Source organism: Rousettus aegyptiacus, unplaced genomic scaffold (assembly GCF_014176215.1).
Source record: "Rousettus aegyptiacus isolate mRouAeg1 unplaced genomic scaffold, mRouAeg1.p scaffold_m13_p_12, whole genome shotgun sequence".
Lineage (NCBI taxonomy): Eukaryota > Metazoa > Chordata > Mammalia > Chiroptera > Pteropodidae > Rousettus > Rousettus aegyptiacus.
In genome coordinates, this window is record NW_023416287.1 from 15,379,525 (window position 1) to 15,405,521 (window position 25,997).

Below are 25,997 nucleotides of genomic sequence, written 5' to 3' on the forward strand. Positions count from 1 at the left end.
CAAATTCTGCAGAGCTCAGTGTAAGACAGAAAAGGTCATTTCTCTTCTGTTCCTATATAACCATCTCTTTAAAGGTGATAGAAAATTCAGCTTAAAACTAAATTAAGTTGGGTGTTTCACTCTACCTTTTCCAGCTAATTTAGGGCAGTGAAGAAATGAAAATATTTTAAATGACATTCTGACTGAAGGAAAACCAATGCAATTGGAAATTTTCTACATGGTCAACGTTCTCCCAAACTCATTACAGATTATCCCAGGAAACCTTGCTTTCACGTTCCTATCACGTGCTTGAGAACAAGGGATGGATCTCTATTCCAGCACACACTCACTCTGGGCTGATGATACAGACCCACTCAAAGGCCTTTTAAATCACTGAAGATCTTTTAAATCAGTAACCAGCTATTCCTGCACAGGGAAGTATCATAAATATAATGAATGAAGATGGACTCTTACCTCACCCCATGCAAAAAATTAATTCCAAATGGAACACAGACCTACTAAACATAAGAGCTAAACTATAAAAACTCTTCGAAGAAAACCTGTGAGAAAAATCTTCGTGCCTGTGGGTTAGGAAATGGTTTCTTAGATATGACACCATAAGTGACAAAAGAGAAAATAAACTGAATTACTCAGAACTTAAAAACTTTTGTACTATAAATGATGCCATCAAAAAAAAATGAAAAGCCAAAAATATTTAAAAAAAAGTGAAAAGCCAACCCACAGAGTGAGAATATTTACCAATCACAGATCTAAGAAGAAAATTTATACCCACAATATAGAAAGAACTCCAACCCAATAATAAAAAGGCAGTAAAAATGGGCAAAAGATTGAAATAGACATTTCTCCAAAGATATACCAACAGCCAGTAAGAATATGAATAGATGCTCAACATCATTAATCATTAGGAAAACACAAATCGAAACCACGAGAAACCACGTCACAGCCACTAGGATGACTATAATATAAAAGACAGATAATAACAAACATTGGCAACTTATTATATAGAAAATTGGAGCCTTCATACATTGCTGGTAGGAATGTCCACCAAAAACTGTATATCAAGGTTTATTTCGGCATTACGTGTTATTAGCCAAAATGAGGAAATGACCCAAATGCCCATCAATCGATGAATGCATAAGAATGTGATATAGCCATACGATAAAATATTATTCAGTAATAAAAGGAAATGAAATATTACTATGCCCTACGACATAGATGAATCTTAAAAACATCGTGCTCAATGAAAGAAGCCAATCGTAAAGACCACAGATTGTATGATTCCATTTATACGAAATGTCCAGAAGAGGCAAATATATAGAGAGAGGAAGCAGAAAGCGGTTGCCCGGGGCTGGGGGCGGAGGGGAGGGGAAATGAGGAGTGAGTGCTAATGCATACGGGTTTCTTTCGGGAGTGACGAAAATGTTCTAAATTTTCTAAATTTGTGGTGATGGTTGCACAACCCTGTGAATATACTAAAAACCACTGAATCTGAATTGTACTTTTTAAATGGAGGAATCATATCTCAATAAAGGTTTTAAAAGCAAAAAAAAAAAAAAAAAAAAAAAAAGAATCTCAAAGGACAAAAGCTCCACTAAAACTCTATACTGAAATGAATATTAATTCATTTGGGGCAACATTCACAGAAAAGATACATGCTTCCTGAAGAGGTGAATTCAGTCAACGATTTTCTCTATTTTTAGGTAAATACTACATTTTCAAACAACGAGAGAACACAGGTTCCGCCATCGCATGGCGTTTCCTTGCCCAAACAAGACCACAGGCTGGTATTCTACCCAGTTCTCCACAGGAAGCTCCAGGAATAGGATGAAGGGGAGTCAAGGAGAGAACACTGATTTCAGAATGGGGTGTGGAAGGACAAGGAAAAAGGTCTGGAGAGGTAACATCTGAAATACTAGATACTGGTAGGGAATCTTCTGGATGTCTTTAGGAGGGTGGCTCTGGTGATGGTTATTAATAGCTTTTGATGTACTGACACGCTTTATTAATTCATGGTCATGACTGGACTTCATGTACTATTATTAATCTCATTATGGTCCCACCTTCTTTCCATAAAGCTTAAGTTTCAATAAGAAGATTATATATATGGAGAGAACCAACCCCGTTCCTGAAGATACTAAGAGCTCTAAAGTGCCTATTAAAACAGATCAGAAAAACATAATAATGATAGGCGTACCTCCCAGAGCATAGAGTAACTCCAACGCTTGAACCATCGACTGTGCTGGAGGGGGCTATAAAAAAAAAACATTAAAATACTCCTAAGTTAATTTCTTCAGGTAACAGACATAAAAATGTCACCATTTCCTACTCAAATCCGTGCTTCTCTCTACGTGCTCCACACTTCCCAACCTCCATGCATCTATTCATGATGTCAGTGCCCCTCCAAATGTCCCTCTTCTCCTTCTCGGCATCCTTAGTGATGCTTGGTCATCGATCTCAGCTTGAGTAAACATTTTCCTTTGAAGCTCTCCCTGTGTTTCCCTCCATCAGAAATGGTTGGTCCCTACCTTGAACTACCTTCTTGTTTTTCCTAAATTCTCATCAGACAGTTCTAATTTTTACTGCATAATCTCAGCCTTCTACGGACTAGAGGCCCCATACTGATTGGTATACTGATTGCAATACTGATTGGTGATTGATCTTTGTATCACCCAGAGCCCAGCTGCAGCCTTTGCCTATAGAGTGTAACAAACATATGGTTGGTTGAATTTGAATTCCTGGAAAATACCAGAAAATGCTAGATAACCTGAAGTTAAGCAAAGCTGATATTATGACCTTCAGTCCAATTCTCTAGATCCTATCTCCTTCTTTCCTTCCACAAATTTTTACTGAGCATCTACTAAGTACCAGGCATCATGGCTACTTTCCACTACATTACCTTGTTTATAATAAACCAAAATTATTTTATTATAATAAAATAGTACTTTTTCAAACTGTGTAGCTTTTTTCCCTAAATGCATTCCCATAACAAATGTATTTTAAGTATCACACTGTTTTAGTTCCATTTTACGGGTGAGCAAAGTGCATAACAAGTAGAAGACATGTGAACAAGATCATACAAGTAGTCGGGGGCAAAGCCAGAAACTGAACTCAGGTCTCACTGTTTTCACCCTCCTCCACCACGGACGGCCGAGGAACAAAAACTGTACTTTGAAAAGCTGTGACGACAGCATGCACACACTCACTCGCGAGGGTAGGAACTAGACCTGATTCGCGACACAGAGGGTACTCGATGAATCGCTATTGGCTAGACCATGATTCACTACCCTTTCCTCAGTGCCACTGACATCCTACTTTACAAAGAGGCAAAATATGCAGCGCCTAAATGGAGGGGCTCACCCCTCTGGGGATCTTTTACACTGGGATTACATGAGATATGATCATAGGAAGAGCGAAGCACGGAACTGGCTTTTGAATATTTAAAAAAGAAAGTTAACGAGGTCCTCTCTGATTCCTTTCCGTCCTTGGCCCTATTTCTAGTCAATCACTAAGTCCCCTATGAATTCCACCCTTTAATCATCAATCAAAAAACAAAACAAAATGAAATGAAACCTTCCCCCACCCCAAGTCATATCCATATTTTCACCTAATCACATATTTACTACATTACCAGCATTTCTCTATGGCCTCATCTGATTTGGAATTATATGCAAACACTATTTAACATAGTTGGAAGGATGGTATATATACATTTAGCTTGTTCTTCTCACTGTGTAGCTTTCTGCCTTCAATGTTTCTTGTACCTACAGAATCTACACAGTGATTACTTAGGCCAGCTGCATACTATTCTAATAAAGTTATACTCTGTTAAATTAGCCATTTTCTTACTACTGGGCAATTGAGTTGTTTTCAATTTTTTGCTACTGTAAGTAACACTGCTAAATACATAAAATTATATGTACCCTGTGATTGTGATTATAAAAAAATACCATTTCAGGGAGAAATAACCAGAAGGGTCTACATGAAGATAAATTTGTATGTATTTTCCTTATCTTTCAGTTGTCCAAAGTTTATGGTTTTCATTATCTGTATTTTTTTAATTTAATATAAAATGATGCTATAAACTTCATACACATACATTCTTTGTCTTCTTTTGAATTGTTTTTTCAGAAGAAATTTCCCTGAGAAGAAATACTAGACATTTCTATAGCTCATAAAATACCAGGAAGTCTTCCATGAGAGTTGAAACAGAGTATGAAACCACTTTCCCAAATTGTGTCAGCTTTAGATTTTAACATTTCTCTTTATGTTTGTTAATTTAATTAGTATAAAATGGTACTCTACAGCTATTTCAAGTTGCATTTCTTTCTCTTCTAGAGAAGTCGAACATGTTCTAACACTAGCTTATTATTTCCTCTAGCTTTATCTTCAATGGATATTTAATTTATTGTAAATGATGTATGAAAACTCTGTAGTTTTTAAGATATTGATCCATCATTTTTGCCATTAAATGTTTTCCTTTAACCTTAGATATGAGGCTTTTCATAAGCTTTTAATTCACATTAACTGTTTATCTTTTCTTTATAATTTCTTGTACTATACACCAATAAAACAATGAAATATTTTCTCCATACTTACAATAAACACACAATTGTTTTCTTTGGGAGAAAGACTGGTATTTTTCTATTCCTTCATTTGCCTAGTTTATCATGACATATGTGCCATCAGGGACTTTATTATCTAAGAATCCAGACCTGCCACATCATTTACCAATACAGCTGGGATAAAACACAGTTAGAATGCAAGTCTTCAAAATCATAAAAATTCAAGAAAATATCAATGAATATTTATTAACTGACTGACCTAGTTATAGGGAAGTGTTTCATAAGCACAAGAATAACAGAAGTCACAGAGGCAAAGATAGAAAGATTTTACTATGGAAATGTTTAGAATGTCTGCTCTTCTAAAAAAATTTAAAAAGTATAATATAAATAAGTAGAAAAACTATTTGCCAGAAATACTAAAGACAACGGTTAATGTCTTTAATAGTTAAAAGACTTGAAAATCACTAATAAACATTAATTCTAACAGAAAAATGGCTTAACAATGCAGAAGTAGAAAGTAGACAATAAACGTTTTTCTAAATTTTTTTTTAAACTGTCTTATGAGAAATCAAAACAAGATACAGATAATATTTTTCCTCCCTTTCTCCCTCTCCACCATCAAATTAGCAAAACTCTAAAAGGAAATAACGTGGCGCAATAGGGGCACAGTGAGTCAGGCATTCATGCCCTGCTGAAGTTTATTCCCATAAAGCAATGTGGACATGTGTCAAGGGTCTACCAAACAACTAAGGCCCTCTAACCCAACAATCCCATACCTGGAAACCTGTCTTAGGAAATAATCAGAAATGCAATCAGCCTCTGGACAGCTCTGCCTAAGCCCTCTTGGCTTCCCCAATTGCGATATTCTTTCATGCAGGCCTACACCCATGCTCACTGTCTTGACTCTCTCCACCTGTACTGACCTAGTGAAATCCCACCTGGGTTTCGGGTCTCACCTCAGACGTGACTAACAGGGCTGGAGGCCCTTTCTTTGTCTCTCTCGGCACTGGGAACATGCATTGTCATTACTCACTACTTGTCTTTTTTCTCCAGCAGATAAGAACAGAGGTTGTGTCTGCCTGGTCTGGCTGTATTCCCCCATACCCTGCACAGAGCCCAGTGCAAAGTAGGCACACAACATATAAGCGAAGTGGAAAGAAAAGAAAAGAAAGGTGACGTGGTCTGACACAGTGCCCTGAAATTCCCCTGCGAGCACTCCAGCCTCCCTACAGCCCCAGACGGCAGGCAGGACTTACTGACATGAAGTGGAACCTGAGGACATTGTCAATTCCGAGCGCTTTCAGCTGCAGGATGACAGGTGCCAAATTGCTCCGCTGCATCTCAGGAACGGTGGACTGAGGCAGCTTGTCAAAGGCTTCCTCTGGGGACAGGAAATCAGAACTGTTTGAGGTCAAATGTCACAATCAAATGCAATCATTATGCCAAAGGGACACTTTTCCTTCTCTAATAAGAGGCTCCAGGATTCCAAGATCAGATGCATATGATATCATGATATACAGTTATTTCATATTTAGGAAAGACCATTCTATTTAAAAAAAATTTTAGCAATTTATATCTTTATAAATGATATAGCTTTACAAAAGTTTGTCCTTTTTCTTTAGGATACTTTTTAACGCACTTCTTCTCAGCAAAATATTAAATCAAAGAAACAAGTATTTGCTGAATCACTATGGTGCCTGGTTACATTACCTCTGCTTGCAATGGTGTAAGTCGAAAAGGAAAGAATGGTACATATAAGCAAAGAACAATTTCAAAATAAATCTCTAAAATAGTAAACAGAATATAACAAATGACCAATCTTATTATAAAGAGCAAAGATTGGCCAAATCTAACTTTTAAAATCAATATGCCAGGCACATATGTCACACCCAGAATCTGATGCTGCCCCAAATAAATTAATGAATGCTTATAGCCCCATCAGAAACAAAAGGTGATTTCCAACAAGAAAAAGCATGACGAGGCACAGAGGTGCCAAGATGGGAGGCGCAAGAGCGAAGGTGGGGAGGGAAAGCGACTTTGGGAACCCTTCTTATAAAAGCTACAGAAAAAGGGTGGGGAAAAGAGGGAGGAAGAGATTAAATCACTTTTGTACATATTCAGAAAGCTTATGGATTATACAGAGAATGCTCCACCCACAAAATCCTCCCACATCAGTCAACATTTTAACTGCGCACACCCTCCATAACACAAGGGTGGCCCAACTGCCATGTAGATCATTAAGCTTTAGTTAACGACAGAGAAAACAATCCAAAACAAAAGGTATCATGAAGAAATGGCACTATCACTGAAGAACTTCAAAAGCCAAATGCATGAGTTTAACTGGAAGGTTCTGGAAAACAGGCAACAGCAGAAGTTCCCAAAGGGATATACCCTTGGAGCTTCAAGAGCCTTCTGGGGATAGCTTTTTGATAGCATAATCACATTTTCCAAGCACAATGCAGACCTAGATAAGAAGACAACCCTGCTGAGAAGACACTCACAGGAAGTAGGTACTTCCTGTACCTACTAAGTACCTACTTAGTACCTACTAAGTAGGTACTAAGAGTTCAATCAGTTAAACTCTACTCAGGACTCAAGTACATGAGGCATTAGGCCAGGTACTACAGAAGCCACAGGCCAATGGCTTTGAGAAGCTTCAGTGATGTCAAGGGGCCTGGGACCAAGACCAAAAACAGGTCCCAGTAAGTGGTCCTCCCAAGGGGAAAGGGAGGCTCAGGGAAGGAGGAAGCACAGACGCTGGAAGAAGGCATCTGAGGTGGCTTCATGAAGAAGTTGCCATTTGAGAGAGGATTTGAAGAATAAGAACGATATGTTGACCAAAGGAAGGATATCAAAGGAATGAGAGGTGGATGTGGGAAAACAGAAGGTATATCCAGGAAGTGCAGTTCAGCTGGGAAGCGGTGTGGGCAAGGTGTAGGTGGACAACAAAACAGACAAGCTGAGAAAAAGTCGTGGAAGGTTCTGAGAAATTCTTAAGAGTCCTGAGCAGGTAGCACCATGCCTGGAGCTGCACTCTCAAAAAGTTCATTCAGAAATGGGTTAGGCAAGAAAGCCTAGAGGCTAGATCTAAGGCACCCCATTACTGTAGATCCACCTTCTCCAACCCCACCTCCACTAAAACTGCTCATGCTAAGGACCTTTTAATGAAATAGATCTGCTTCTATTTAGTCTGCATTCCAGTGCTTGTTTTCTTTGGAGCATGAGATGACGCTAACCATTTCTTCTTTAAAAATAATGCAAGTTTCTCAAAAAGTTAAAGCACAGAATTACCATAGGACCTCGCAATTCCACTCCCACTGTATACTCAAATGAACCAAAACCAGGTACTCAAACAAGTACATATACACACACGTTCTTAAGAGCAACTATTTTTAACAGCCAGAAGGTGGAAACAGCCATCGACTGGTGAATGGATAAACAAAAGCTGGTGTAGCCATACAATGCATATTAATCAGCCATAAAAAAAGGGTGAAGTTCTGATACAGTGTAGAACACCCCACTCCTTCTGCCTGGTGTGCTAAAATCTAACCTCCACTGCTTTCTCTTTACCTGGATAACTACTGAGCTGCCAATAAGACCAGGCCCAATACTCATTTGGGAAGCCCTCCCGAACAGGAAAACTCCTTGCTCTCTGCTTCTGAGGCTCATGCCGTTATAATGACCCTACTGTACGATGATATTATGATCTGTTTGTAAGTCTGCCTCCACCACCAAGCTGTCAGTGACCACGTGTGGCCAAAAACCATGTCTCACCTGGTCCTAGACTTGTCCAAACCCTAGCATGTAGCAGGTGCTCTGTAAACACTTGCTAACAAAAGGAACGATGTCTAGGACTGAATGAGGGTGATGGGAACTGGAAAGGATAAAAGGGGTAAATGATAAAACCCTTGGATCTGCTAAGCAATGGCAGATACTGGAGAAGGGAATTAAAAATGATGTAAAAATTAGGTCTGGGCAATTGAGAAAAATCTGAGTATCATCGCCCACAAAAGAGAAGTGCAGAGAAAGAACAGCTCTGGGACATCGCTGTTTGTAGGTAAGGCTGCCTTCAAGCCGGAGAGAAGGCTCCTTAAGGGCTGGCAAAGTCTTTATGGATTCATTTTGCTCCTTCAGAGCCTAGCATGGTACATAGCACAGAGCAGGAGTCGAGCAGCTATTTGCTTTCTATCAGTGAGACTCAGGATCCATCTTGCCATTTTAGCTCTGCAAAGATGCTTCAAACCAGAGGTTAAGATGGACACAGGACCCAGGAATCTCAGAACAAGAAAACAGCACATTAAGCTAAAGACAATGTAAGAAAGACAGGACCGGAGACACATAGCCCAAGCTACAGGGTCCCATGGCTGCAGACGAGCCTACACCCAGACATTTGGTTAGAACGGGTATGGCAAATAATTGGTGACTCAGAGGCCAGCTTTGGCCAACAGGGAGCAAGCAGTAGCCAAGGAGTGCGATGTGTACAGGGAGGAAGGTGGCAGGGGGCCCGGTTACAGAGGAGGTGAAGGAGGTCTGGATTTTATGTGGGGAAATAATTGGAACACTCTCCAACGCCCAGGCTGACTGAGAAAGTCGAAAATCCTTAAGGAAAGCCACACAAACCTGTATAAAGGCGATAACATTTTCCTGAGCGGTTGCGGCCACCACGTCCTGCTCGCTGGTTGGCCGAGGCCTGGGACACTGGGACCACCACCAAGCACTCAATGGCCGTCCTGGGATTGTACGCTCGGAGTTTCACAAAGCCACAGTCGATCACGTACACAATCCCGCTGATTGTGATGGAGGTTTCCGCCACATTGGTGGCCACTATCACCTAAATCCCCAATGGAAAGAGTGAAAATAAAAGTTATTTGGTTCTTTTCATTTGTAATAAACTATTCAAAATCCTACAAGATTTAAACGTATTTCTGACATTGCAGAATCTACAAGAGGCAGTCTGAAATACTGGAAAGAGCGTGAGTTTTAGGGTCAGGGTGCCCTGGGTTTGAATTCTCCCTCAGCATGTGGCTCTGGACAAGTTGCGGATGGGTACTCATCTACGTAAAAATGTCCACCTCCTTCCAGGGCTGTGGAGGGGTTTACACAGGAAAGACACATAAACGGATTAGAGCCTGGTACTTGGCCTACAGTAAATATTCAACGAATACTAGTTTTTGCCTTTTGCACAACATAAATCACCACCTTGCGCATGTATACTCATTCATTCACTCACATGCTAGCTATTTTCTGCGAGTCTGTGCTTTGCCGGGCACTATTTGAAGTGCTGGGGATGTACGATAAACAAGATAAGACCCCATCTCCCGCAGGGTCTGCATTCTAGACTGGGCATTTGGAGATGGAGAAATAGTGAACATAAACGAGTAGGTCATTTTAGAGAGTGACAAACACTATGAAGAAAATAAAACAAAGTAATAATGTATTATTAGGTAGTATTTAAGGTGTTTATTACATATTATCATAATGGGATGTGCTACTTTACATCGAATGACCTGGGAAAGCCTCTCTCGAAGATGATATTGAGCTGAGACCTGAGTAACAAGAAGCAGCCAACCCTACAGAGATCCAGGCAGAATAAACAGTTGAAAGACAGGAAAAACAGCCGGTGCAGCCAGAGTAAGTACAAGATGAGGGCAGAGGGAGGCAGAGCCCAGACCACCCATGGTCTCTGGGCTGCCATGAGGTGTTTGCATTTTAGTCCAAGTGCACTGGGCGCTGCCCCTGGAGGATTCGAAGCAGCAAGGGACATATGGAGATAGCACTTAGAATTTTTTAAAGCTTCTTTTACATCTATTTTCATTTTATAAAAATCTTCCTACCATTTTTACATGGACATTTAAGATTTTAGGCTATAAAACCACCTATCCAGAAGTTATTACTTATGTTTTATAGCTAAGAAAATTGGGCCTTGAGGTTGAGTAACTCACCCCAGGACACAAAGTAACCCAGTCACAGAACCCAGGGCTCCTGACCAGTTGGCCGTAGTTCATGTTTAACTGGGCAAACTCGAGTGGCTCCATCCCAATGGCACCCTCTTCCAAGTGGTCTGTACTGGGAGTGTGTCCTCCAACCATCCCTCACCTACCATATTCTCTGCCACCTGCTGATAAATAGCTACTATAAGCCAATTTCAGGCCAGTTCTATGCCTTCTTCATCTAATGGAAGGGACAGCAGATTAAGGCCCAAGGGAACAATGAGCATTAAGCAGACTGGCTGCCTGCTGGCTCCTTTCAACCAATACTTCCCACCACACCCTTCCCCACCCCAATTTCAAGGCTAACTATGTTTAAGCCACACCTTGAATTAATTGGCTCCACAAAGTGATGCTTCAAACAAATGAAACCATTTGTAGTAACTGACCTATTGCTCCTGACTCATCACAATCCAAGATGGCCCTTCAAGCCAAGGTAGTATTGTATTACGGGAAAATAGGCAGGCAGGAAAGAGGCAAAGAGAAGTCACTTGCTCTGATGATTAACATCAGAGTGACCCTTCTGCAGGACAGGTTTAGAAATCTTTGCAACACATTATTTATTGTGTGCTTTCAGAGCTACTGCACAGAAACAAGACCTAAAATTCTTGAAGAAACCTCCTGTTTAGCAAGGAAGTTTCGCTCCAGTTAAAAAAAAAAAACCTTCAGTGCATAACAAAGGGGCACCCACATGAATACGATGGCTGCGAATACCCCTGGTCACCAGATTGGTCTCACCTTCCGGACACTGCGTGACACCCTTTCAAACACTTTCATTTGCTCAAAAGAAGGCAGCCCTGCGTACATGGGGAGGACCCGGAGGTGTCTCTTCATCCCAGTCCGACCCAGTGCTCGAGCCTGCTCGATCAGCATAGACACGGCAGTTTCTACCTCTTCCTAAAAACATTGAACCAGGAATCAAGGAAACCGAGGTCAATTTGAAGCACGTCATTTTGTCACATTAAAAAAAAAAAACAATGAAAGTTGGGATGAAGATTTTAACTCTGATGAGATTCATGAGTTTCGGTGCAATCACACGTCACATTTGGTATTTAAACCACCTGCAGTGCATAGAAGGATTCTCGATAAACAAAAACAGTAACTATTTTACTCAGCTTTTAGGTACTGTAGCAAACAAAGCATGGAATATATATGAACAAGCTGTGGCATATCAAACTGCTATAAGCTTTTCCAGGAAGCAGCTGTGGAAAATGTCCAACAGTGGAAGAGATTATAGCTGGAGGGTAGTTTTAAACAGTGTTACAACCTTGACTGAGCATTTGGGCCTGTTCAGTTGTCTTTCCAGTGAAGTACCCACTTACCGCCCCAGGATGAGCTGCAAAGGTGCCACGGGGAAAGAGGCATGCAGCAGCAACATGCATGCACGCAACGCACCTAATCCATTCGAATTCGGTAAACTAAACAGTCTGTGGACTAAAGTGTATAATGTTCTTTGCAATCAGCTAACACATTTAAAGTATGTTTATTTTAAAAATCAACTTGAGATTCTGCAGACAGAACGGGCAAGAGCTAATGACTCTGACAATGTAGTCAGTAGATGAATGACCTCAAACCAAACAATTTTTTAATGTAATTAAGTAACCACAAAATACAATAAAACAAGAAATAAATGGCTAAGGAAAGTAATAGGCCACTGTATTAATTTTGGTGCTGCCCCAACGTGTCTGTTCATCACAGAGAAAAGGTCCAATGGAATTACCTGGCCAGTAAGAAATGCTAATATGTCTCCATCTCCCTCTGTCTGGTGAATTTTCATCACGGTTTCTACAGTTGATTTGATATAATCTGGAACAGGACTGAAAAGATGTATGAGATAAAGCCATCACTAGAATATACACATTAGTTATAGATTAATTACCCTGATAGCTAGGAGCAAAATCCCACAAATGTTTGGGCTTGCCTAGCAGGTAATCAGTATATAAATAAATCAAATAAATATTCACTTCTTTCTTTTTTAAAATGCACTAAAAAATAATTCATAATTATGAGTCAACTATGATTTTTTGCTTATTTGCAAAGAAATAAAAACAATAAACCCATGAGAACAGATGTGCTATCTTGAGCATGCAAAGATGGCTGACCAGTGAAAGTTGGGGGCTGTTCCCAGTGCTGAATCCCACATTTCTTCCATTTTCCCTCCTGACCACTGGCGGCATGTCCGAGAGGGACAGATAATGCTGATGGGTGTGCTGTCCAACTAGAACAACTCAGAAGTCAGGCCAACAACTCTCTGGATTTGTCAGCCACTGCACCAGGCTCCTGGTCTTTGTCCAATGACTAGGTATAGGAATTAAGATGGCCCCTTCCTGTCCAAGGAAGAGCCTTCCAAAAATGTCAACCAGGCTCTCTTGCTAAGATGAAGAGGGCTGACAACCAAATGATTCAAATCACCAATACTGCTCCCACAGACATCCTCCCTCAACCTCATTCCCACTTTGCTCTTTCCAGCTGAGCTTCTGAACACAGATTCACAGAAACTGCAGTGTCAAGAGTTTAAACTGAACTCGGCAGTGATACTGAGTAGGGTTCCAAAACATCTCATCGATGACTGGAGACACAAAACATGCCCCTCCTCACAGCCTGGCTGACTGTCCTTGGAACAGACGCAGCTGCTTCTCATTCCAAAATGCAGGCCCAGTTTTCTAATCACCACCATTAAAAGTGCAAGTATCATCAAACCTTTGTAGATAAAAGATATCCACCGGAAATGTTCGTCCTTCCACTGTGAGGATGACACAGGTATCCATGGTTGGGTCACTGGTTTCATTTTGATTAAAGAAATCCCGAAATTTCTAAAAAAAAAAAAAATCATTTCTTCATTCTTCTAAAAGAAATCAGTTCATAGTAACTCATGGAAAGAAAAAAAATAATATAAAACTGGCAAAGCAGGGAGTACGTAGTAGGATATATATAATATAGACTTTGGATTACAAAATAGTTATTTAAAACCATTTTTTATTATTGCGATTTTGAGGAATCACATTTCAATAACAGACTCTTTACTAAGGTTTGATTAAAAAAATAATAAAGGTTAGTGCTCACTTTGGTAGCACATATACTAAAATTGGAACACAGAAAAATAATAAAGGTTAGATTTCAAAATTGGATTCACTGATGCATCTAAGTTAACATGTAGCTATGGTATTATTTATCTCTAAACCCTATATTTTATTCAACCAAAAGTTAGGTCAAAGGTATGATTCAAGTTAAATACAGGCAAAAGCAGCTTGATGGATAGTTCTGATCTGGAAAGCACACTTCTGATCACACAGGGTGATCAATTCATAAAGGAAACCTGTACTTCTATGAACAGCTGGTACATTCCCAGTACCATAGCTAGATATTTACTATAACCTTCCCAGTAGGTTTTGGGCCACTTTACCACAGGAACAGCATCTTCTCCATGTTTATATGCCCTACAGGAGTTAGCACAAAGCTTTGTATGGGGCAGGTCATCAGTTAGATACTCCTCTGACACTCCCACAGAACCCTGTTGAGAGAAGTGGCTCTTGGCGGTTCCCTCCAAATAGGTGGCCACGTCCCTCTTCGAAGGCACTTAACCAGCAGACTGGCAGTCCTATCCATAGGGAGGCCAGGCACGAGAGCGCTGGCCAACAATGGGGCAGGAGACACCACTGAAGATCCTCTCTCAAGGAACGTGACGCACGACACACAGAAGCTGAGCCCCAGAAGAGCCAAGGGACCAAACTAGTGGAGAGTGAGTGCTAGATGGAAAGCTGCTGTGCCAGCAGCTGAGGGGACACGGACGTCCCATTAGGTGGTTATGTTGTTACCTGATTCTCGATGACCTTCCTGCTCCCCACCCATCCCCTTCCAGTTCCCCTGAGGCGTGGCTGGGCATTAGTTGCTATTCTCCTAGGAGGCCTATGTGATCACGAGTCCTATGTTTTACTTCCTCCAGGTATCTTTACTAAACATGCACGTGCTGGCTCCTGGAATCTGGGAGCCCAGGGTGTACTGAGAACTGTGACCAATACAAAATGAATGGGCTTGGAGGAGTACTTCTAAAGGAGTCAATTGGCTTTAACTACAAAATACTGGGACACTATGCGTTAACCTCAAAATTGTGCTTGAGAAGAGTAACCACAGTCATAAAAGTGCCTCATGCCAACAAAAGAGCTACACTGAGCTATGAAGAACCACATGACACCATTCTTTGCTTTCCCTTTGGGTAAACTCCCTTTGAGTGACTTCAGCCTTCCTATGTCCTGTGATGTGCAGAGCATAGGCACACTAGAAGTGATATGCAAACAAATGAGAAGAAACACCCCTCCTTGCCCCCAAAGTGGATAATCCAAGGGTGCACAGGCGTGCAATGAACCAGTCATAACATACACTGAGGCCGAGTGACTAAATGACCAGAAAAAGGGCTGTGAGTTAGAGAAAATGAAAGATCAATAACAATGGGCTATTAGGGAAGGCAGCATGGAGGTGGCAATCTCCCTTGGCTAAGCCTTAACAGATGACTGGGAAGAAGAGATATTCCCCCTTTCCAGGATTACAGCAGAGTGAAAACTGAGATGTAAAGGGGCCCCTGACAGGAGAGTCCAAGGTCTAGGGCAGGCCAGCCTCGTCTGAGTTAGCTCTCTCGTCTACAAAATGAACAAACTGCTACCTCCCCTGCAAGGCTGTTGTGCAGTTCAAATAAAGTGTGACAGCGGCTGGCGCAGGTCTGGCCTAGAATGAGTACACAGTAAGTGACTGTGTTATCACTCTAAAGGGGCCCAAATGTCATGCTGCACAGGCACTTTATTAGATGGGCAAGACGAGGACAGAGAGGACAGACATCAGCCTTGTGCTCTGGATGCCTAAATGGTGCCCATTTTGGGGCAGGGCAGGGGTGATAAAAGATTGGAGGCCAGCAGACTAATTAAGGAAGGTATCGTAACAGCTCAGAGAAGAGAGAATGAAAGCGTGAACTCGGGCAGGGGCAATGTGAAAGCAACGCACTGCAGAAGTTATGACTGATGGGACCTGGCAATCAGGGAGTGTAGGCACACGCCCGTGCAGGCTGGGGAGGATGGAACTGCTTCTTACTCAATCAGAGATTAAAAACTTCCCCCACACAATCTAAGTCCTGAGCCTGAATGACCATGACCATGAGAAAGGACGTGCCACAGAGGAGCCAAGAGTCACAGGTCTGTAGGAGTCACAGGAGTCTCAGTGGTCTGTGACTAGCCAGCAGATGGCAGCTCGGGCAGGAGCGCAGGAGCACAGTCGAGATGGCCTCAAGCACAAAGTGTCCAGTGAACCAGGGGCCATGGAAGATGGGCAGCCTGGAGGAGGAAGAGAGAGCCAGCGAAGTAGCCTGAGGGGAAGCCATCGGGGAGGCGGGAGAGGGGGGTGACAGCAGGGCTCCAGAAGCTGCAGGTGGAGGAAGAAGATTTTAGAAAGGACTCGACAGACAGGCTTTCTGGACCAAAAAGGCAAGCGGAACAGGGAGGAAGATGATGTCGTAACAATGCTGCTGGAGTGGATGGCTACCCCTTAGCTGCTCAGGAACGTGTATTACTAAAGAGTAAAGATGGGGAATTACTCTTTCAAGAAATAAAATTCAGCATTAATTGAGAAGGCACAAGATCTTAATCCTTAGGATCTTTCTCTTTTATCTGTATTTGGAAATACAAAATACACGCAGACAGGCTAGACAGAAAATAAATATCGTATCAACATGTATGTATTTTGAGGCAGAATGAAAAAATAGGAAGAGTGAAACAGGTTCAACATACCTGGAAAAGGAAGATGTGAATCAGGTTTGAAAGAGGTGGGATCGTACTGACACAGACACATGGTAAGAAATACAAAAGGACATAAAGGAAGAAACCGGCCTACGAAACGGAATGCAGATGATGGGCACATCTGCCGGCTGTCTTCCTAGCTCACTGCAGCGTCCTTCCCTGGTCACTCCGACCTGACCCACAGGAGTGGGCTTCCAGCAGCCGAGTCCACATAACACGCCCGCCTGGGCCGGCACACTGTGGCCCGTCCAGATTGGTCCCAAGTGGACACCTTACCCCAGCTGACCCCAAGGTTCCTTCTCTAGGAATCTAAAAAGAGAAATCAGTCTCTCCCCAAGTAGCTGGACTTATGACAAAAGACTGTGGGAGTTGTCAGCAATCCCATTTTCTGCCATGTGGACAGAAGCAAATAAAAGAAAAACAACAAGATGTTACAATGGTCAGTAAATACTCTGTAATTATACCTGATCATGTTCTGTGACTGCTTGCTTAATTAGGCTCACATTAACAAAGCAGCCGAACCGCTCAAGGCAACTACGTGACCAGCCCCCATCATACTCCACTTGCCTCTGCCTCCCAGCCACAGTCACTGGTGTCGTCACCTGCTTGCTGGCCGACCTGGGGTCCTGAGCAAAACCAGAGCAGGTGGCATCATCTATCCCTCCAGACAATGGGGCTTGGAATTAGTCTGTTACCCATAGATCCAGCAGCGAGGGGACCAGGGATGAGTCCTGGCACCCCTGCACCTCTCAGTCGAATGCCACCTGAGCCGCACCCTTCCCTGTTCCCAGGCCCACTCCTACTCTTCCTCCCTTGCCCTCAGCCCACGCCATTCTCCTCCTCACTCTCTTACTCTCACATGGAGACTCATACGCCACACCCCACATGCACCCGCGCCCACCACCCCACACCCTCATTCACACAGGACTGACTCTCCCCCACAGGTCCTCCCCTCATATGCACACAGACCTCACGCTTCTCCTCACAGAGGAGGCACTGGACGAGGAAAGGATGGAAGAGTGACTGGCCCTAGCCCACCAAAGGCCCAGCTCAACGCTGCTGAGGTCCCCGCATGCCCTGAGTCATAGCATACCCATGGCATGACAAATTTCTTACACTCCACTTTACCACTTAAAAAATTACTTCCAGAAAGTCCATCTACATCAACTACTGTAGGCAGGCCCGAAAGAAGCTATTCTTTAAAATCTCTGTACCACACCAAAAGAGAATGAAAGGTGGTCATAAGCACTAAATAAGTATTATTTAACAATAACTTTAAGAAAAGACTGGGACACTATAGTTTTCAAACACAATAAAAACTATTGGGAATGATTTTTAAAAGAGATGGGTAATGAAGGTAAGAGGCAAAATAGAGATGCTCTGTGCAACTTGGCCACAGAGAAGCTAACAGGAGGAGGGTAAAGTATAGCCTAAAAAGAGCATTCCAGTTGGTATCGTGGGTGAAGGGCAGGAGAATTAATTAAAGAGGGCAACCAAGGAGCCTTGATCCAAAAGTTATCATGGGCAGACCTAAGACAAGAGACTCCTACAACCTGTGAGAAGGACTGGAAGCAGTCTGAGCACACATGCGGACATCTCTCTTAGCCAAGCTACATTTCTTCTCTAAGTTGTTCTGGATCCTGAAGCCATGGGGAGGCCAGGAGCCAGGAACCAAGCCCTTTTCATATCTCGGCTGGATTATAAAACTGGCCTCCTGACTGGTATTTCTACAGCTCTCATCTTTTTTACACAGCACCCAAAGTAATTTATCTAGAATTCAAGTCATAGCCATACATCATACCCTCCCAGGACTCCTGACCAGGTGCCGGACAGAGATCTTCCCCTTTCGGTTGGCCTGTAAGGCCTTCCATCATCTGACCCTTACCAATCTCTCCATTTTTTAAAAAAAATTTTTAGGCAAGGCAACCCTTGGTTGACATCACAGACTGCAAGGACCTTGTCAGCTTACAATCCCTTATTTTTTATTTTTCACGACTACAGCACCTGGTCTTCCTACCAACCTTTCCATTTTAATCTCTCATTATTTCCTAATCGACCAAAATTCGTTCAACCCAAAGCACCTACTCTGTGCCAGACACTGTTTTAGGTGAAAGGGCACTCTTCGTGATGTTAGATGGGAGACACACAATAAACAAACACTGAGACATGCATAAAATGTTAGGTAGCAGTAAGTGATAAAGAGAAAAATAAGCAGAGTAAACGGATGGACAGCAACAGGGGCACTGCACTATTTTAGAAAGAGTGCTCAAGAAAGGCCTTTGAGAAGACAGTATCTGATCAAAACTGGAATGAAATGAGGGTAGAGCCATGAGAACACTTAAGGAAAGAATGGCCTGGAAAGAGGGTTCCCCTAGAGCAGAAGCATGCTTAGGTTTTTCTGACGAACGGCAAGTGGACCAGTGAGGCTGGCGTGTAGGGAGCACTGGGGAAAGTAGAAGTCAGAGGCAGATAGACTGCCCGCTGTAGGGCCCTACAGGTAGGACTCACACTGACACTTAACTCGCAGCCCCCTGCACACATGGTTTCACGCCTCTGTTTTCTGAGAATGCTTAGGATGCCCTTCTCCACCCCTGCCCATCTGGCAAACTTCTGTGCATCTTTCAAACCCAAGTGGGATGTCCTTCCTCTGTGAATGCTGCTGGATACCCTTTAGCTGGCTGGAGTTAAGAACTTGCTCCTTGGCTGTCTCAGCACCTTGGGCACACAGAATTATAAACACCTATTTATCTATACGTACATATTGTGTGCATGTATGTGTGTGTGTGTGTGTGTGTGTATCAAGTGGTCAAAATTATTGGTTGAGTTGAACTATTTGAACCAAAATATTAGAGAGAAAAATAATATAAACCTAGCAATAAAAAATAGCATGGAAATTATTGTATGTACAGCAAAAATCTCAATTGTACAAAAAACTTAAATGCTAGTCATAAATAAATGCCAGGAATATAGTCTCATACTTAAAAAAAATAATAGTGAAAAGAAGCTGCCTGTGAGAAGAGAAAAACAGTATGTAGAGAAACAAGACAAGTAAGTAATCATGAACTCGATTAATTACAGGTTAATTTCCACCTACAGGCTGAAAAGGAGTATCCTCTGAGCTATGGAATCTAGGTCATCAGATGGCCCCATAAGGAAGGTAGGCCACTCTACCAAAGATAAGCTCTTGCTAGAGGTAACTTGCCACAGATAAGCCCAACTATTCCAGTGCTTACAGGAGGCAGGGGGAGAGGGGGAAATAGTCTTACCTCCGCATCCAAAGTGGCTGAAGCCACAATCAATCGAAGATCCCCTCGTTTTTTCTGAATCTAAAAAAGAAGGCATCAGGAAACAATAATAACAGTGCAAGATTTATGGATGAAATTTAATGTGTGAAATTTACTTCATAATAATTCAGTGTGTTTTTTGGATGAGTGGGGAGCTTACAGATGAAACAAGATTAACCATGAGTTGATAATTATTAAAACATAAGTAAAAAGGGGGCTCGTTATGTTATTCTTTCTTATTGTATAAATGTATAAAACTTTCTAAAATAAAAAAGCTAAAAAAATTTTATAGGCATTACAAAGGAGCTTTAAGACTTGAATTTGAATTTACCGAAAATAAAACCATTTTTCCTGACACCTGGGTCTCTGGATAGTCTTGAATCTATGTATATATAGTTAAAGTATAAAACAGTACTTTAAAAGCAAATAAACAATAAACAGTAATACCAAGGCAGAAATATGGGAAGAAACAGATGACCAACAGATATAGGAGAAATGAAATGAACAAACTATAGCAAAAAATATGTATAATAACAATGAGATTATTTTTTCATCTATCACATTGGCAATATTTTAAGGGTAATATTCACTGTTGGCAAAGATTTGGTGAAATAAGCCCTCTTCTATTGTTCCTAAGAAGGTAATATGGGATAAGCCCTCATAAATATCAAAAAGTCTAAATCTTTGGCCAAGGAATAAAATAATAATCAAAATAACAAGAGTGGCTGACATATACTCTTCTACACTATTCCAGAGCCACTGAGTACACCTGTAGTGTACACACAGCACAAAGATGCCCAGCTGAGAAGGCTGTATCATCTGAAATCCAGCCTACCCTCCCCTCACATAGCTATGGGCATCTTCCCAGTAGAAGCATCCTTTTCCAATTTGCCTAAAGGTACCTCATCATCTGTCTGTGACCCTGTGCCAGGCACCATCCTAAGATTTTCACATTGTCTTATTTAAGCTTCACAATGAATTATGATGTAGAGCAGCTCTATACAAGAGAACTCTATTCTCTAGAGAGCAGTTATGTCCAATGCAGCAGCCACTAAGCATGTGTGGCCACAAAGCCTTTGAAATACAGCCAGCATGACTGAGGAACAGAATTTTTTTATTTTATTCTATTTTAACTAATTTAAATTTAAGGTGGTTTAGTGGCTATCAGATAGGAAAGCATACCAGAGTACATACAAACACTTCTACTGTGCCCATTTTAGAGATTAGTAAACTCAACAGTCAGAATTAGAACCCAGGCAGTCTGACTTGGAGTCCATGCTCTTAATCACTATTCTCCACCATCTGTGTTTGGGAATTTGTCCAAAGAAAACAATCAGAAAATACAGGAAAGGAGGAGAGAGAGGACGGAGGTAAGGTTGAAATAAGCGTGGTAGCAAGTTGTAATTGTTGAAGGCAGATGATGGGCACATGGAAATCATTAAACTTTCTTTCTATTATGGGGTATGTTTGAAACATTCTATAATAAAAAAAAGTTTAAAAAAAAAAAGAAATACAAATGCAACAGATTTCATTACAAGGGTGCCCACTGCGACATTCAAAATACTTCAAATCTAGAAACTATATGAATGCCTAACAGCAAGAAAAGAGACAAAAACATTATGGTAGATACACATGACTACATTGCCACTAAAAATTACATCTGCAAAGAATATTTAATGCCACAGAAAAAAATGATCTTGATATAATATTATGAAGAGAAATATGCAATATACAAATGAGCACATACAATTCAATTCCTCTTATGCCAAAAGAGATGCATGTAAATATGCAAACGAAAATACAGAAAAATGAAGAGAAGAAAATAATACATCATATTCTACCAGTGATTTTCTTTGAATGGGTAGGATTATGGATGACTTTAAATTTTTTTCCTTCATATTTTGTTCGATTTTCCAAATTATTTTCCTAATCAGATAACAAAACTAAAGCAAAAGTCTGGCAGTGAAGTCATACCTTTTTCAGCAAGCCAATGGCAATGTCTGTGTACAAGGTCCTCTCATGGGCTTCATCCAGCATGATGGCACTGAGAATCAGGAGGTAGATCTCGATGAACATCTAAAAAAAATCACCTGCACAATCCTATCCAGCTCATCAAAGGGATCTCTGGGTACTAAGCCTACATGCAATCACCTTGTATTAAAATAAAGCCAAGTAACTCCTCTTAAACTAATAAAAATGGTGCCATCAACATATCCTGGTGTAGACAATGGTGTATTTATTGCTATCTTTAAAGATTTCTACCACCAACACTGGATTCCAATAGGATCTAATACCTGATTATTACCATGTAACTTATAACCCTACAGAGCACGTAACTGGAAAGAACAAGGCCCAACCACTTCAAGGTTGTTCAGCTGCAGAAAACAACACAGAGGCACATGATCACAGGTCTGTCGCATATGTACCAGGAAGTCAAACGTGACATCCCTTCCGGAAGACCACAGAGCCTGGGTAGGATAATTTTAATGCCTCAAGTGATGAAAAAAGACACAAAAGGAAGGAGAAAGTATAAATAATGATTTGGACTCTGCATATTACATTCAACAAAACGTTGTCCAGTTCTGTGCTGTGACTCTGCGGTCATCATCAATCTTGGGATATAACAGAGGCAAAATAAAAAGGATAAATCAACAGACTATTCAAATAACAACAGGGATTTTAATTTGTCCTTTTTTGACTGTAAATTTTAAGGAAAACATCAAGGATTGAAACAGCCAAGGTAAGCAGAGCTTTGGGGAGGCTAAATACAGACTGAACCTGTTATTAATACAACTGCTTCTCAATCTACTTCTGTACTATTAAAACTTTAGGAAAGTTATCATGTGAGAAACACATTTACCTATATTTTGTTAACAAAGGATCAACCATCATTTCCCTGACCAACATTCCATCTGTCAGAAACTAAAAAACAAACAAACAAAAAAAAAAACAAGTTTTAGAAATAATTCATTCACACTGTATATTCATGATTTTTTTTTTAAGTTCAAGTGACTAAGCAACCTATTCACCAGCATGCATACGAGACAATTCCCACAAAGGACTGTGAGGAAATGCCTCAACATTTTAGTTATCAAGCAACAAACTGCTCCCAAACGAGACCTCAAACATGGGAAGCTCAACTGGGGTCTGCAATTCTTTTGACAGGATTTCACCTGCACTTACTATCTGAACATCAGCTAAGCCCCATTTCCTCTGGGCGTGCACCTCTGATACTGTTGTGAACAGGCAGTGAAGCCAAACAAATCTGTGTCCACCCAAGGGAATATCATGAGTCTCAGATAACTGGACTTGCAGCTCTTGAGGTGATTAACCTCAACGTCAACAGATATTATTTTAGGGGAGCTTGAAGGAGCTGTGGTTGAGAACGCGGGCTATGGGGACTAAATTCTTGGGCAAGTTTCTCACACTCTCAGAGCCTGATTCCTCATTTGTAAAATGGAAATAATAAAAGTATCTACCTCACAGGGCTATTGTGAGAATTAAGTGAGATAGCACATGTGAAGTGTTTAGCACAGGACAAAGCACACAGGTAGTGTTCAAGAATGTCAGCTGTCATCATTTAAGATTAATGAATGTTTATAAGATGCTTTAGAAATATGCAGTAACAATTAAATGTTGTTACTCCCACCCCGTGCTATATCTTAGTGTTTTCACTTTTTGTTTATTAATAAGAGCAGGATGAATTCTCATCACACTACTCTTGGACCTGGTACCAGCTGCCACACAGTCACACTGGAGTGAAAGTGAGAACCTGCCTGCCACCAACGACAGACCACCAATTAAGAACTGAGCACCTTAAAATTATGACCAGATGGAAAACAAAGATTTTTTAATGACTGATTTAAAAAAATAAAAAATCATTTGGTTATATAATCCACTGAAATTTATCTAAAAATTAACTAGTTTCAACATATTTGATGATACAAAAGAATATTACCTTTACCTAGTCAAATGAATCTCAAAGGTAACAAATCACTGAAATTGGGAAAACAAGGTCCATATTTTTATAAATTACTACATTGTTTATTTAGCTCATATGGTTAATTTTGCTTTTCCTCTAGTCAAACTGAGATTAGCTGAGATCCTAATAACCAATTTTCATTTCATCACAGCATGTTCACTGTTATAGAGTACTATTTGATGAGTCCTTGATTCCAGCATAGTGGTATCCAGTAGAGGCTCTGCTGAGTTGACTGTACACAGATTACTATTTCGATGTTAATTATTTGAATGTTAGTGACTAGGTCAAAGAACACACATGTAAAATCTATCATCATGCAAAAATAAGAAAGTTCTAACTGAAAAATAACATTTGTGAATTCTACACTTTATAATTTATATTACCTTGTCTGTGTTTTTAGGCCTTTTATAAACAAGTTTCTATATTTAGACAGCTATGTGGACCAGTGGAAAAACAATAAAACACACATAAGAAAAAATAGCTTTGAGTCCTGCTTTTAACACCGACAGGCACATAACGTCAGGCAACATTCAACCTCCCAGGTCCTCAACCTCTCCATCCATAGAACCAAGGTCCTTGAAAGACTCAATTCCCTGATGGTCAGGATGATTTCATGCGCTTTCTACCACGGTATCGGTGTCCTGTCAGCAGTGATGCCGCATGTTTTCAATTCCCCCAAAATAACCTTCTTCCTTATCTACCACAGTTTGAGCACTTCACCTTAATTCTTGTAGCCAGCGAGTCAGTGCAGTCATCAAAGCGGATGCAGTAGCCCACCTCATGGCCCAGCACCGCACCCCTTTCATCAGCTACTCTCCCTGCAACCTTTGGGAAGAAAGAGCATGCTGAAAATAGAGACAGAAATTACTGCACAGAGCACATACTATGGAAAATCTAAAGGTCACTTATTTTTTAAATAGTATGTGAACACGGTAGAAAATGAAAGGAATAGGGGGAGGTGGTAAGAGAAAAGGTGTGATAACCTTTGCAATTTATTAACTTTATATCTCTTACCTCATTCTATAATCAACTTGAGGCAACTTATAAGAACATATGTAATAAAAAAAACAGAATCATATAAAGATGTTACATATGAGGATCAAATAAATGACAGATAAAATTCAAAAGATCAAGGCCAATGAGAAAAACTTAAAAACACAGATATGCCAATTTTTTAAGTTGAGCTACAAATTCAATTCTAAATTTCCTGGTGGCCAAAACAAAAAGGAAAGTAGAAGAAATGACAAGATTCACTCTGTTCCTAAAGCCTTCCTTTATTCTTTAGCACACCAACTAGGGACAAATTTTCATGTCTTTATACCTTGAAATAAAGCACTTTCCTCTGAATCATGAAGCCAGGAGAACAGAAATGATCAAATTTAATTCTGGGCTAAATTCATTTTCTCTTTGGAGGCAAAAGAATGTTTCCAAAGTGAGATCATCTAAAACAATTTGCAACAGTGTACCAAAACCATTAAAAGAGAAAATAAATACAAGATTGCAGATTAAAAAGTAAAAAAAAGGACAGGTGAGTGGATGAGAAGATCAACAAAGGAAACAATTCAATATAATAAAGTAAAAGTAGTAAACAAAATAACCTCATCAATTGGACTGGATATATATTACCTTTTGGACAGAAACAAATAAATATAGGAAAAGGGAGGTAAAAAAAAAAAAACCATCAATCACTGAGCACCTACCGCCTACAAGTACTATGCTTCAAGCTTTCACAAGTTGCATAAAGACCATAAACTATTGATAGATTTTCACCCACCGATATATGACAAGAAAAAGTGAGTGTAAGAAAGAAAAAAGTAATTCAACAACAAAATCTCATACCTCTCCAAGAATGAAATCAAAGACTATTACCTTATTAATAGAAATATTTGAAATAATGAATAAAGATAAAAGAGGAAGAACAATAATGCTTTTAATTTAGTTTAAAAGAAAATAAAGAGTATGACATCCATCACATAAACTACCTAAATGAGAAGACCCAAAAAGAAGCAATATCATAGAGGTTTCCTGGGAACCTGGCGCACCTACCCCCATGTGAGGCAACTTCCCCAAGTGCCTGAGTCCTGGGTTTGGAATGTGGGCCGGCACAGGAGATGTCCTAAAGCAGAGTTTACAGCTATAGTCATTGGGCCACAGCAGCCCCAGGCTGAGGAACCCAGAGGCTCCCTGCACGCAGCTCTCTGGCCAACTGTGTTTAAGAAACTAAAGAGCAGATGAGGATCAGAAGTGGCTCTGCCTAATGACTTGAAATTACAGACATGGTAGGCCAAAACAGAATCAATCATCCAACAGCCAGTATACACCACGTAGTCTTTCAAAACATCTTATGAAACCAGAAATTCATCCTATACTGCTCTACCTCTGCAGGTTATATTTCCTGATAA

General features: G+C 40.7%; 1 protein-coding gene across 3 annotated transcripts in view; it reads right to left on the minus strand.

The window, feature by feature from the left end:
- Positions 1–25,997, minus strand: part of DHX35 (DEAH-box helicase 35) — a 65,314-nt gene that overhangs the window by 19,690 nt on the left and 19,627 nt on the right. For 2 of the 3 annotated variants that reach the window (XM_016153307.2, XM_036229410.1), the window contains exons 5-14: positions 24,316–24,420; positions 22,474–22,535; positions 21,588–21,657; positions 19,596–19,655; positions 13,250–13,362; positions 12,270–12,366; positions 11,288–11,446; positions 9,183–9,393; positions 5,819–5,943; positions 2,195–2,249 (exon numbers count right to left, since the gene is read on the minus strand). In XM_016153307.2, coding sequence (XP_016008793.1) covers positions 2,195–2,249; positions 5,819–5,943; positions 9,183–9,393; positions 11,288–11,446; positions 12,270–12,366; positions 13,250–13,362; positions 19,596–19,655; positions 21,588–21,657; positions 22,474–22,535; positions 24,316–24,420 — 1,057 coding nt within the window. Of the gene's footprint in view, positions 1–2,194; positions 2,250–5,818; positions 5,944–9,182; positions 9,394–11,287; positions 11,447–12,269; positions 12,367–13,249; positions 13,363–19,595; positions 19,656–21,587; positions 21,658–22,473; positions 22,536–24,315; positions 24,441–25,997 lie in introns of all 3 variants that reach the window. The other variant, XM_036229411.1, reaches the window with a different exon arrangement.